At 46.7% G+C, this 14,970-nt stretch overlaps 1 protein-coding gene across 1 annotated transcript in view; it reads right to left on the bottom strand.

The window, feature by feature from the left end:
• Positions 1-10,563, bottom strand: part of SLC35B2 (solute carrier family 35 member B2) — a 60,205-nt gene extending 49,642 nt beyond the window's left edge. Inside the window, exon 1 of the mRNA XM_088445330.1 lies at positions 10,032-10,563. Coding sequence (XP_088301456.1) covers positions 10,032-10,054 — 23 coding nt within the window. The 5' untranslated portion in view covers positions 10,055-10,563. The remainder of the gene's footprint in view (positions 1-10,031) is intronic.
• Positions 10,564-14,970: the final 4,407 nt, after the last annotated feature.

Raw genomic sequence — 14,970 nt, 5'->3', positions numbered from 1 at the left:
TAAAAAGGTTTTCTTTAGATTTTTGCAAATTTAATACAAAAAAAAAACAAAAAACTAAGAAATCACATTTATACCCCTTTTCCACCTAAAGTCCGGGTCTGACCCGGAGTTGGAATAAAGTTCCTATGCGGAACAGACCCGGAATTTTGCCGGCGCCAACTCGGGATATTCCCGAGTCAGCGCCGCTCACACCGCAGTCGGGTCTGCATAGACCCGGCTTTTGCGGAGTGAAAGTGGTCGCTTGGAGATGACGTCATCTCCAAGCGCCACTGAAGCCGGACCAATCGGCCGGCTAGCAGCACACTCCAGGTCATCGTGACCCGGAGTGCGCTGTTCTCATAGCAGGGTTTCACGGGCTATGCCCGTGTTAAACCCTGCTAGTTACCTGGGTTGGATTGCCGGGTCACTCAACCCGGCGATCTGACTCTCTCCCCTTTTACACCATGGAGCTGCCCGGGTTAACCCATCGAAAACCCGGGTTTTAGCTCCGGTGTAAAAGGGGTATAACATAAGTATTCACAGCCTTTGCCATGAAGCTCAAAATTGAGCTCAGGTCCATCTGTTTCCACTGATCATCCTTGAAATGTTCCTACAGCTTAATTGGAGTCTACCTGTGGTAAATGAAGTTGTTTGGACATGATTTTGAAAGGCATAAACCTGTCTATATAAGGTCCCACACTTGACAGTGTTTGTCAGAGCACAAACCAAGCATGAAGTCCAAGCAATTGTCTGTAGACCTCCGAAACAGGATTGCCCGCCTGCAGTTTGCCAAAATGCACCTGAAGGACTCTCAGACCATGAGAAACAAAATTATCTGGTCTGATGAGACACAGATTGAACGCTTTGGTGTCAATGCCAGGCGTTATGTTTGGAGGAAACCAGGCACCGCTTGGTGGTGGCAGCATCATGCTGTGGGGATGTTTTTCAGTGGCAGGAACTGGGAGACTAGTCAGGATAGAAGGAAAAATGAATGCAGCAATGTACAGAGACATCCTGGATGAAAACCTGCTCCAGAGCGCTCTTGGCCTCAGGCTGGGGCGACGGTTCATCTTTCAGCAGGACAACGACCCTTAGCACACAGCCAAGATATCAAAGGAGTGGCTTCAGGACAACTCTGTGAATGCCCTTGAGTGGCCCAGCCAGAGCCCAGACTTGAATCCGTTTGAATATCTCTGGAGAGATCTGAAAATGGCTGTGCACCGACGCTTCCCATACAGCCTGATGGAGCTTGAGAGGTGCTGCAAAGAGGAATGGGCTAAACTATGCCAAGCTTGTGGCATCATATTCAAAAAGACTTGAGGCTGTAATTGCTGCCAAAGGTGCATCAACAAAGTATTGAGCAAAGGCTGTGAATACTTATGTACATGTGATTTCTTAGTTTGTTTTTATTAAATTTGCAAAAAACTAAAAAAAAAAAAAAAAAAACGTTTTACACGTTGACATTAAGGGGTATTGTCTGTAGAATTTTGAGGACAAAAATGAATTTATTCCATTTTGGAGTAAGGCTGTAACATAACAAAATGTGGAAAAAGTGAAGCGCTGTGAATACTTTCCGGATGCACTGTATATGATAGAGACACAGTATAATGAATATACAATTACAGTATATGTATATAATAGAGAGACACAGTATAATATGTAATAGAGATGCATGCAGTGTAATATGTATATGATAGAGACACAGTGTAATGAATATATATATATGGGCAGCACAGATGGTGTAATGGTTAGCGTTACTGCCTCACAGCACTGAGGTCATGGGTTCAATTCCCACCATGGCCCTACCTGTGTGGAGTTTGTATATTCTCCCTGTGCTTGCGTGGGTTTCCTCCGGGTGCTCCGGTTTCCTCCCACACTCCAAAAAATATATACTGCTAGGTTAATTGGCTCCCAACACAAATTAACCCTAGTGTGTATGTGTGTACGTGATAGGGAACATAGATTGTAAGCTCCACTGGGGCTCCACTGGGGCAGGGACTGATGTGAATGGCCAAATATTCTCTGTAAAGCGCTGCGGAATATGTGAATATATACAATTACAGTATATGTATATAATATAGAGACACGGTATAATATGTATAACACAGATGCATGCAGGGTAATATGTATATGACAGACACCATGTAATATGTATGTAACAGAGATGAATGCATTGTAATATGATAGAAACAGTATTACAGGTTTATGACAGACGCAGTGTAATGAGTGTAAAATATACAATTATGGTATATGTATATAATAAACAATTATTGTATACTAGCTGGGATACCTGGCGTTGCCCGGGTTGAAGACTAGACCCTGAAGTACACCTGCAGCCTTTGTTTAGATTGTCCTAGTCTATAACCCCATTCCATTGATCATGAGAAGGACCCCACTGTTTGCAAACAGTGGCGTAGCTACTGTGGGTGCAAGAGGTGCGGATGCTATGGTGCCCATGCTGCCTCTGTGGTCCGCTGCTCCCCCTGCACTCAGTCACTCCCACAAGGTGGGCCGGTCCAGTCAGGGCAGTCAAGAGGGGCCCGGGTGTCAGCAATGTTGATTTGGCACCAGCTGATTAAAGCTGGCGCATTGGCACATTGGCGGCGTTGGTCGTGAGGCAATCAGAGCTCGCGGACTGGAAGTCAATCAGCAGTGGCGGCTCCTGATTGCCTGCCGAACCGCAAACTCTGATTGGCTCGCGACTGGAACCAGATTCAAATGGCACTGTCTGTCCATGTTTGCGCTGCCTGCCGGTGCACCAGCTGTCAAAACTGGATTATTGGCTGAGACAAGATCAGTTTAAAATTGAATCGCAGCGACACCATCTTGCGACTGGCCGCAAGACGCCATTTTGCGAAATGGCCGCCTAAGCGCCATTTTAGATAAACTCACACTTTAGTACATGTGGCGATAATACTATTAGCATCATGCGAATGCATCTGTGACCATCGCCTTAGGTTAAGGCGATTCACCAAAAGCCCATTTCATTACTTTACGTATTATAAAGGATATATATTTCAGAAATGGCTTTACAGTAGAGCAAGTGGCCAGGTGACAACTGGCTTGTGTAGATAAGCTTCCTGGATAGTGTTTGCCCTCACAACAGGTGGTCTGGCTCGAATACACACCTACATTAGCAAGCTTCCTGCAATGGCATGATTTCAAAGACTAGAGTGTCATCTTAGGTCTGTCTCTTGTAGCTGGGTTATTTGCATTTCACACAAGAGACTGGAAGAATAAAAGAGTTTTTCTTTTGAAGTCTGGGACAGGTGGGGGGGACTGCTCACAGAGTGGGAATGTGGAACTACCTGGCTCAGCATGACACACTGCTAAAATGTTCACTCAGTGAGAGTTAACTGCACCCCTTCCTCATACACACATTAATACGTCTTTATACCAAACCCCGAATACTCACACATTACATATTCACACATAAGGTTTAATAAGCTTTAAAGTATATGATTTAAGTTGATTCAGTTAGTTTAAATGCTGTGAAATAAAGATATTTGATAACTAAGGTTCTATACATGTTAAGACAGCAGTGTTTGGGTTTGTACTGATGCATACTCTTTCAACAGAATTCCGGTACTATCGGTGGGGAGATCGCATCATGCATTCTCGAGTTATGGATTGCAGAGCCTACAAGCAACAAAATGTATATTTTAGGAACAACTGTTAGGATGCAGCATGGGGAGGCGGGAGGGAAAAGACCCACAGTTGTTAGAGGCTGGGCGAGTCTATTTGAACCAACCTGTTAAATGCACTGTAACATATGCTTCTCCCCTGGGAACCAATGGCATAAGCAAGAAACTTCTCTATTGGCCTGTCTATTCTGGGGGGGTATAAACATGTGTGCTCAAGCACTGGGCCTTAAGTCTTCTTGCTGAATGCTGAATGACGGGGTCTCTTGCTAATGCCTATCACCGGGTCTGGAAGCGCGGCGTATGTATACTGTACTTGGGGGTCTGTATAATTCCTTTGCGTCTAATTGTGTATGGATCAATAGCGTGTAACTGACTGTACTTTTTACTTGAATAATACTTTGCTTTGGAACCACATGTTCTAAGTCTGGAGTCTCTATTTACTGTATGACTGCGTACGCAAATTAAGCATCATCCTTAGAGGTTTATAGGTAGGATTTTAGAAGGTACAGGCAGGGGTATATAGAGGTTCAATTTTAATATCAACACAGCTGTAATTAGCCAGTGGCCTGGCCCCAAATACACACCTGCTGGCTGCTGATAGCACACAGGGGAAGGTGAGAGGCAGCTGGAGGGGGGGAATAATGTGCAAGAGGCACTACTATTGTGTGGAATAACGTGCTATATGAGGCGCTACTACTATGTGGCATAATCTGTAAAGGGCATTACTGTGTGGTATGATGTGTAAGGGGCATTACTGTGTGGCATAATGTATAAGGAGTACTACTGTGTGGCATAAACTGAATGGGCTCTGTGTGGCATAACATAAATTGGCTCTGTGTAGGAGCAAATGTATGTGGTTTCTTTTTTTACCTCTGGGGGGGCCCTTTTAAGATCTTGCTATGTGGCCCACAAAGTTCTAGTTAAACCCAGGGGTGCCGAGAGGGGAGGGGAGCGGGTCCCCCCCCCATACCTGTCAGCAGCCCAGCACACAACCCTCCCCCCAGTGCTCAGCACCTCCTTGTGGCGCTGCAAAGAGAATTTTTTTCTTTCTAAGTAGTCTTGTAGTCCACGCTACGCACCCTGTATAGATAACTCATATGGATAAGTCCTCTCTAGAAAGATTTTACACAATAATAATGGAAGGAACAATATGCTATAATACAACTCCCCACCGTAGATTTTAAATGTGACAATTATCCTCTTGTAATGATTTTGATTATATTTTTTAATATGTAGTAATTTATATAGTTGAGGCACCGTTATATGTAGGTCTGAGTATATCTGCAGATTGAATATGTTGAAGCCAATTATATAGCCCGTACCACTGGAACACCCCCAGTGTGTGGAATATGACTGATATACTATAGGGCTGCGGCCTGGATGGAACAGAGGTAGGGCAGAAGAGAGATACCTCAGAGAGGATGGAATCCAGGCGCATATATCTAGCAGCGGTTTCAAGTATAGATCACTCTGCAATCCTGAGGAAGCCTGCGGTGTCAGGTGAAACGCGTAGAATGCAGAGAGATCGATACCCACTCGCACACGGAAAATGAAGTAGATCATCTGGTGAGACGGGGGAAACAGTCTGCCGGCAGACGCCGCGCATACAGCTGCCACCAGCCAAACAGACTTTATGGGGAACTTAGAAGTTAATACCCAAAAGCTGCTTGCACGGATCAAAGGTACCATTCCCTATACACTCGACCATTAATAGGATTGGGTACTGGCAGGGGATTATTTTTTACCCAAAGGCCATACGAACATTCATACTGTCCGAACCATCGGGAAACAGGAGGGTACGTTCAGAGGATCAGGAACATTTATCCATATACCACTATTAATAGTGTGGAAATCCTTACTACTGAAACTTTTCATTCTGGTTTTTTTTTTTCTTATATATTTTTTTTCCTAGGACTGTGGGGCAGATGTACTAAGCTCTGGAAAGTGATAAATTGGAGAGTGATAAACTAGCAGCCACTCAGCTCCCAACTGTCATGTTACAGGTTGTGTTTGAAAAATGACAGTTGGCAGCTGATTGGTTGGTAGTTTATCACTCTCCACTTTATCACTTCCCAGAGCTTCATACATCTGCCTCTTAAGTGTCTAAAAAAACAAAACCATTTGTATACAAATTTTTTGTGTGTGTTTGTGTTATGCATGTTAGACTTGTATACCGGTATTAGGCACTTCAGGCTATTTTTATATTCTACTATGTGCATTATATTTATGAAATAAACTTTTATGTGAAATATATACATCTACCTCATTTATTCATCAAGTCTACATATTATAGAATAAATCTTATTTCATTAAGATCATAGTATATGGTGATGACCTAGTGCACTAGAGGGATTTGCGCAGGTACTTATTGGTTCTGTGATTGAACAGTACAATGAGTATATAATAGAGACACAATGTAATATATATGTAACAAAGATGCATTCAGTGTAACATGTATATGACAGGCAGTGTAATGAGAATATAAACGCGACAGTGTAATATGCATGTAACATAGATGCATTCAGTGTAATATGTATGACAGAGACACAGCGTAATGAGAATATAAACGAGACAGTGTAATATGCATGTAACAGATGCATTCGGTGTAATATGTATATGATAGATACACAGTATAATGATTATATAATAGAGACACAATGTAATATGCATGTAACATAGATGCATTCAGTGTAATATGTATGACAGAGACACAGTGTAATATGTATGTAACATAGATACATTCAGTGTAATATGTATGACAGAGACACAGTGTAATGAGAATATAAAAGACAGTGTAATATGTATGTAACATAGATGCATTCAGTGTAATATGTATATGATACAGACACAGTATAATGATTATATAATAGAGACACAATGTAATATGCATGTAACATAGATGCATTCAGTGTAATATGTATGACAGAGACACAGTGTAATGAGAATATAAAAGACAGTGTAATATGTATGTAACATAGATGCATTCAGTGTAATATGTATATGATACAGACACAGTATAATGATTATATAATAGAGACACAATGTAATATGTATGTAACATGGAATGGGTATGATATGCCGGTGGATCCTGACTGCTTTATCCCGGCGTGGGTTAAATGACAGGCGTCTATATCTAGACGCCTGGCATTTTCCCGACGCCGGGCGCCGCGAGCAGACAGCCGCAGGGGGGGGTTAAGGTTTAGCGCAACCGGGGGGGGGACTTAGGGTTAGGCACCCCCCCGGGAGATTAGGGTTAGGCTAGGGGGAGGGAAGGTTAGGCACCCCCGGGGGGGACAGGGTTAGGTTTAGGCAGCGGGGAAGGGGGGGGGGTTAGGAACTTACAGGGGGGATTAGGGTTAGGCACTTGGGGGGGGGGGGGAGGTTAAGGTTAGGCACCCCAAAGGAGGGTTAGGGGGGTTAGGTTAGTATATACTTACCTGAGGACGATCAGGATTTCCAGCGCTGTCGGGCTGCCGCTGCCGGGATCTGTCGGCCTGCTGCTGCTGGGAATCATACCGATTCCATTGCCGGCGGTTCAAATCCTGACGCGGGAATCTCGTCTCCGGCTGGTAAGTACCCTAACCCCCCCCCTCCAACTCTCCCTTGGTGGTGCCTAACCCTAACCTCCCATGGTGGTGCCTAACCCTAACTTCCCCTCAATGGTGCCTAACCAAAACTTCCCATTCCCGCACCCTAAACCTAACCCTTCTGGGTGGTGCCTAACCATCACCGGGGGATGCCTAACCCTAACCTCCCCCAGTGGTGCCTAACCCTAAACCCCCCCCTCCCCGCTTCCTAACCCTCCCCAGTCAATGCCTAACCCAAACCCACCCCGGGAGGTCCCTAATCTTAACTTTCCTATTACCAGGTCATACTTACCTTCGGGATGTTTTTTTTAATTTTTTTTAACAAATTTATTTAGAATTTTACAAAAATAAAATAGTACAACAATATATGCATAGGCAAAATAAATATTTGAAGTATACAAAAACAGAAATGCAGAATAACATAGTATCCTATAGATACACGTAGCAATAAACTGTTCTGAAAAATAGATAAAATATAAAAAAAGTAAAAACTGATATATATCAGATCACGTATTAAAATAGACTGTAGATAACCAAAGTATAAGAAAGGAGCAAATGGGAATCAGAAGAACACGTAGAGAGAGAGAGAGAGAAAGAGAAAATGTAAAGAGAAGAAGAGGAAGAATGTGTTGGGGGTAGGAAGGAGGCCGAATCCGGGTCTATGTTACACATGAGAAAAACCTGCTTAAAAATCGCTGTAGCTAAATGGGAAAAAAATAAACTAATAAATAATATTATAAATACATTGTAATCGCTAGAGAAGGAGGTTCGAAAAGCCTGAGGGCAGGGTCCCATGTGGCATGGTGCTGTTATATAGGAACCAGCCACACCAAACCATTAGAAACTTAGGAGAGGTATTGTGGAGATAAGCTGATATTTTCTCCATGGCCGCCACGTGCCAAATTTTATTTATAAGTTGTTGGCGAGAAGGAGGGTCAATAGCTTTCCAGCGCCTTGCAATTAGACATCGAGCTGCATTTAAGATATGTGACGAGAGCTCATCGGCTGTCGGGATGTTGATGTCGGTATCCTGTTGGCATTTTGACGGGCGTCGGGATTCCGGCGTCGGTATATCGACGTCGGGATCCCGTCCACTGACATCTTGAACGTATGCCATGTAACATAGATGCATTGAGTGTAATATGTATTTGACAGAGACTTAGGAGTCTATTTACTAAGTCTCAAATTTAACTTTATGGAGATAAAGTCCCAACCAATCAGCTCCTAACTGCCTTGTCACAGCTAGGAGCTGATTGGCTGGTACTTTATCTCCGTTCACTCTATCTCCATCCAAGGCTTAGTAATTAGTCCCCACAGTGTAATGAGAATGAGACACAGTATAATGTGTATATAATAGTCAGTGTAATAAGTATGTAACAGATGCATGCAGTGTAATATGTATATGACAGACACAGTGCCGTATTCAATTAGGAGCGAAATCCCGTTTTCGGCGATGACATCATTGTCGCCAATGTCATTTATCCCAGTATTCAATTTCAGCGTCGTTTCGCCGGTGCGAAAACGCAATGCAATGTAATGAAATATAATACCGGCGGGAAAAAATGCAAAATTGGGGTTGTGGGGTGCGGAAACCCCTCTGTACCCCCCCCCCCTTAACACAAACTGCGTAAAAAAATACGAAAAAACACAAAGGACACCCCAAAAAATGCACTTTGAAAATGTGGGTGAAAAAAAAAAATCAAAGTGGGGGTACAACAATCAAAAACTAGCGAAATAGCCTTTGGGGGGGTCTGGAAGTATGTGGGAGGTGTATTTTTGATTGCAGGTGCTTGCTGAAGGTGCGTTTTTGGCACTTTTTAATGCTTGACATTAGCCATTTTTATTTTCCCCCAAAAAAGTCGCAAAATGCTATTCTTCACCACTTCCTCAAAGACGCTAAATAGCGCCTACTGAGACCATTTAAAACCCCCAAATACCTTTGGCAGGGCTAATCGGGGGTACCCATAGTGATCCCCCATGTCAGGCCATCTTTAGGGGGGGTGTCAGGATGATTTCCCCAAAAATGACTGGACTTTTCGCCAGGCCCCGTTTTTGCACATTTGCAATTGAATATGGGGGGACACGCGCGATAAGTTTTCGCCAACAAAACTTCAGATGACGGCGAAATTGAATACGGCCCACAGTGTAATATGTATGTAACATAGATGCATTCAGTGTAATATGTATATGACAGACACAGTGTAATATGTATGTAACATAGATGCATTCAGTGTAATATGTATATGACAGACACAGTGTAATATGTATGTAACATAGATGCATTCAGTGTAATATGTATATGACAGACACAGTGTAATATGTATGTAACATAGATGCATTCAGTGTAATATGTATATGACAGACACAATGTAATATGTATGTAACATAGATGCATTCAGTGTAATATGTATATGACAGACACAGTGTAATATGTATGTAACATAGATGCATTCAGTATAATATGTATATGACAGACAGTGTAATATGTATGTAACATAGATGCATTCAGTATAATATGTATATGACAGAGACACAGTATAATGAGCATATAATAGAGTCAGTGTAATAAGTATGTAACAGATGCATGAAGTGTAATATAATTATGATTGAGACAGTGTAATGGATATATAATGTACAGCTACAGTATACGTATATGATAGACACACAGTGTAGTATGCATGTAATTTGTATATGATAGAGACACAATATAATGAGTATATATATGTATATGATAGAGACACAGTGTAATATGAGGCAGTTACTCAGTATTATATGTATATATAGCAGAGATAGATTGTACATAACCCTCGGAGTGACTCACCCGCTCCGGGCTGTGCTCCCCATCTCTCCGATACCGGGGACAGGACACAAGTCGCCTCTCTGAGTCTGAAGTCAAGCCAGAGTCACTAACATAACAGCCCAGCGCGTCTCCTGCTCCGACCATACAGCACAGCGACGCCTACCAGACCGGAGGTCTCACTGCAGGAACTCATTCACCTGAGTGTCACGACACCGACCATGTCCCACTGTGGGGACTGGGGAGCTGGACGGGAGTGAGTGAGGGTATCCTCCAGGAGGATCCAGTGTGTGAGAGCAGGGAGTGAGTGAGTGGATGGATACACTGTGTGAGAGCAGGGAGTGAGTGAGTGGATGGATACACTGTGTGAGAGCAGGGCGTGAGTGAGGAGGATCCAGTGTGCGAGAGCAGGGAGTGAGTGAGGGGATACACTGTGTGAGAGCAGGGAGTGAGTGAGTGGTTGGATACACTGTGTGAGAGCAGGGCGTGAGTGAGGAGGATCCAGTGTGCGAGAGCAGGGAGTGAGTGAGGGGATACACTGTGTGAGAGCAGGGAGTGAGTGAGTGGTTGGATACACTGTGTGAGAGCAGGGCGTGAGTGAGGAGGATCCAGTGTGCGAGAGCAGGGAGTGAGTGAGGGGATACACTGTGTGAGAGCAGGGTGTGAGTGAGGAGGATCCAGTGTGCGAGAGCAGGGAGTGAGTGAGGGGATACACTGTGTGAGAGCAGGGAGTGAGTGAGGGGATACACTGTGTGAGAGCAGGGAGTGAGTGAGGAGGATCCAGTGTGCGAAGCAGGGAGTGAGTGAGGGGATACACTGTGTGAGAGCAGGGAGTGAGTGAGGGGATACACTGTGTGAGAGCAGGGAGTGAGGGGGATCCATTGTGTGAGAGCAGGGAGTGAGGAGAATCCAGTGTGTGAGAGCAGGGAGTGAGTGAGGAGAATCCAGTGTGTGAGAGCAGGGAGTGAGTGAGGGGATACACTGTGTGAGAGCAGGGAGTGAGGGGGATCCAGTGTGTGAGAGCAGGGAGTGAGGAGAATCCAGTGTGTGATAGCAGGGAGTGAGTGAGGAGAATCCAGTGTGTGAGAGCAGGGAGTGAGTGAGGAGGATCCAGTGTGTGAAAGCAGGGAGTGAGTGAGGATCCAGTGTGTGAGAGGAGGGAGTGAGTGAGGGGATACACTGTGTGAGAGCAGGGAGTGAGGGGGATCCAGTGTGTGAGAGCAGGGAGTGAGTGAGGAGGATCCAGTGTGTGAGAGCAGGGAATGAGTGAGGAGGATCCAGTGTGTGAAAGCAGGGAGTGAGTGAGGATCCAGTGTGTGAGAGCAGGGAGTGAGTGAGGAGGATCCAGTGTGAGCAGGGAGTGAGTAAGGGGAGAACCGGAAATCTGCAAAGACATAGTGGTTTAGAATGACACCAAACACGGTCTGCTTATCATGCACTAAACCTTAGATATCAAACAACATGTATTTCACAACATTACTGATAATGAATAAAACCTTAAATATTAACCTTAATGCTAGGGAACCTTTTTATGTAAGTGTGCAGAGTGTAAGTATTGGGGTAGTTAGCGTTGTGCGACTACATGTTTTGTGGAGTACACCATGGTACGTGTTGCAGAGTTGATCATATTATGTTTTAGTAACTGTATTTATATAATGAGGACTTTTAAAAATGTTCTATTGCGTGGTAATCACACGACGCTAAATAATAGCATCGCCGTATGTACTTATAATGTGTGAGATTCGCTAAAATGGGCGGCCAGTCGCAAAATGGCGTTGTGCAGATTTAATTTTAAACAGATTCTGTTTCAGCCAATTATCCAGCTTCGACAGTGAGAGCAGGGAGTGAGAGGATCCAGTGTGTGAGAGCAGGGAGTTAGGGGAGCCAGTGTGTGAGAGCAGGGAGTGAGGGTAGCCAGTGTGTGAGAGCAGGGAGTGAGTGAGAGGATCCAGTGTGTGAGAGCAGGGAGTGAGGGGGATCCACTATGTGAGAGCAGGGAGTGAGAGGATTCAGTGTTTGAGAGCAGGGAGTTAGGGGAGCCAGTGTGTGAGAGCAGGGAGTGAGGAGGATCCAGTGGGTGAGAACAGGGAGTGAGTGAGAGGATCCAGTGTGTGAGTGAGGAGGATCTAGTGTGTGAGAGCAGGGAGTGAGGGGAGCCAGTGTGTGAGAGCAGGGAGTGAGGAGGATCCAGTGGGTGACAGCAGGGAGTGAGTGAGAGGATCCAGTGTGTGAGAGCAGGGAGTGAGTGAGGAGGATCCAGTGTGTGAGAGCAGGGAGTGAGGGGGATACAGTGTGTGAGAGCAGGGAGTGAGTGAGGAGGATTCAGTGTGTGAGAGCAGGGAGTGAGGAGGATCCAGTGGGTGAGAACAGGGAGTGAGTGAGAGGATCCAGTGTGTGAGTGAGGAGGATCTAGTGTGTGAGAGCAGGGAGTGAGGGGAGCCAGTGTGTGAGAGCAGGGAGTGAGGAGGATCCAGTGGGTGACAGCAGGGAGTGAGTGAGAGGATCCAGTGTGTGAGAGCAGGGAGTGAGTGAGGAGGATCCAGTGTGTGAGAGCAGGGAGTGAGGGGGATCCAGTGTGTGAGAGCAGGGAGTGAGGAGGATCCAGTGTGTGAGAGCAGGGAGTGAGGAGGATACAGTGTGTGAGAGCAGGGAGTGAGTGAGGAGGATTCAGTGTGTGAGAGCAGGGAGTGAGGAGGATCCAGAGTGTGGGAGCAGGGAGTGAGTGAGGAGGATCCAGTGTATAAGAGCAGTGTGTGAGTGAGGAGAATCCAGTGTGTGAGTGAGGAGGATTCAGTGTGTGAGAGCAGGGAGTGAGTGAGGAGAATTCAGTGTGTGAGAGCAGTGTGTGAGTGAGGAGAATCCAGTGTGTGAGTGAAGAGGATCCAGAGTGTGAGAGCAGGGAGAGAGTGAGGAGGATTCAGTGTGTGAGAGCAGGGAGTGAGGAGGATCCAGTGTGTGAGAGCAGGGAGTGAGGAGGATACAGTGTGTGAGAGCAGGGAGTGAGTGAGGAGGATTCAGTGTGTGAGAGCAGGGAGTGAGGAGGATCCAGAGTGTGGGAGCAGGGAGTGAGTGAGGAGGATCCAGTGTATAAGAGCAGTGTGTGAGTGAGGAGAATCCAGTGTGTGAGTGAGGAGGATTCAGTGTGTGAGAGCAGGGAGTGAGTGAGGAGAATTCAGTGTGTGAGAGCAGTGTGTGAGTGAGGAGAATCCAGTGTGTGAGTGAAGAGGATCCAGAGTGTGAGAGCAGGGAGAGAGTGAGGAGGATTCAGTGTGTGAGAGCAGGGAGTGAGGAGGATCCAGTGGGTGAGAACAGGGAGTGAGTGAGAGGATCCAGTGTGTGAGTGAGGAGGATCTAGTGTGTGAGAGCAGGGAGTGAGGGGAGCCAGTGTGTGAGAGCAGGGAGTGAGGAGGATCCAGTGGGTGACAGCAGGGAGTGAGTGAGAGGATCCAGTGTGTGAGAGCAGGGAGTGAGTGAGGAGGATCCAGTGTGTGAGAGCAGGGAGTGAGGGGGATCCAGTGTGTGAGAGCAGGGAGTGAGTGAGGAGGATTCAGTGTGTGAGAGCAGGGAGTGAGGAGGATCCAGAGTGTGGGAGCAGGGAGTGAGTGAGGAGGATCCAGTGTATAAGAGCAGTGTGTGAGTGAGGAGAATCCAGTGTGTGAGTGAGGAGGATTCAGTGTGTGAGAGCAGGGAGTGAGTGAGGAGAATTCAGTGTGTGAGAGCAGTGTGTGAGTGAGGAGAATCCAGTGTGTGAGTGAAGAGGATCCAGAGTGTGAGAGCAGGGAGAGAGTGAGGAGGATTCAGTGTGTGAGAGCAGGGAGTGAGGGGGATCCAGAGTGTGAGAGCAGGGAGTGAGTGAGGGGAATCCAGTGTGTGAGAGCAGGGAGTGAGTGAGGGGAATCCAGTGTGTGAGAGCAGGGAGCAGGGCCAGATTAAGGTCTGTGGGGGCCCCTATATACCACTGTCCCCTGTAGTAATGCCCCTTATGCAGTGCCTCCAGTAGTGCCCCCAGACCCAGTAGTGGTCCCCCCTATGCAGTGCCCCTTATATAATGCCCCAGTAGTGGTCCCCATATACAGTGCCCCCATTAGTGCACCTTACATAGTGCCCCAGACCCAGTAGTGTCCCCCCCTATGCAGCGCCCCTTATATAATGTCCCAGTAGTGGTCCCCCTATACAGTGCCCTCAGTAGTGCCCCTTATATAGTGCCCCCAGACCCAGTTGTGGTCCCCCCCATGCAGTGCCCCTTATATAGTGCCCTCAGTGGTCCCCCCTTATGCATTGCCCCCAGAAGTAGTCCCGCCCCATACACTGCCCCCAGTAGTAGCCCACCCCTATTCAGTGCCGCTAGTAGTTGTCCTATGCATTGCCCCCAGTGCAGTGGCGTAACTAGGGCAGGGCGAGCAGGGTGCGTGCCCTGGTTGCCGTGGGACCAGCGGCGCGGGTGGGCGCCGCCGTCCACCCACGGTCCGGCCCGCCCTAGTTAGCCACCAGTGTAGTGCCGACCGCAGTGAGTGCGGTCAGCACTACACATTTACACAGGACCGGCGCTAGGCTTCCAGCGCCGGTCCTGTGCTGCACACCTGAGCCCGTTCCCTCCCCCTGAGCGCTTGCCCAATAGCGCCAGGAGGTGGGCTCAGGCTGTGCATAACACACGCAGCGCTGGCAGCTATGCGTGTGTTAAACAGCAGCCAATGAGAGTCAGATAGACTCTCATTGACTGCTGCAGCACCCACTGCAAGAGCCGGACTTCCGTCCGGGTCCTGCAGTGGGTAATGGGACAGACGTCATGACATCATGACGTCTCTCCCATAATGCTGAGCGCGACAGCCTGGGAGGACTGGCGGGCGGCGGCGGGAGTGGTGTCGCGGACCGGAGCAGCAGCGTGGATTCAGGTAAGTATATTGTTATACATTTTTTTTTAAAACCTGCCTGCACTACTGGGGGCACAACGGGGGAGGGGGTG

This window comes from Taudactylus pleione, unplaced genomic scaffold (assembly GCF_031769625.1).
Source record: "Taudactylus pleione unplaced genomic scaffold, aTauple2 ptg000378l, whole genome shotgun sequence".
Taxonomy (NCBI): Eukaryota; Metazoa; Chordata; class Amphibia; order Anura; family Myobatrachidae; genus Taudactylus; species Taudactylus pleione.
This window is presented reverse-complemented; position numbering and strand designations above follow the sequence as displayed.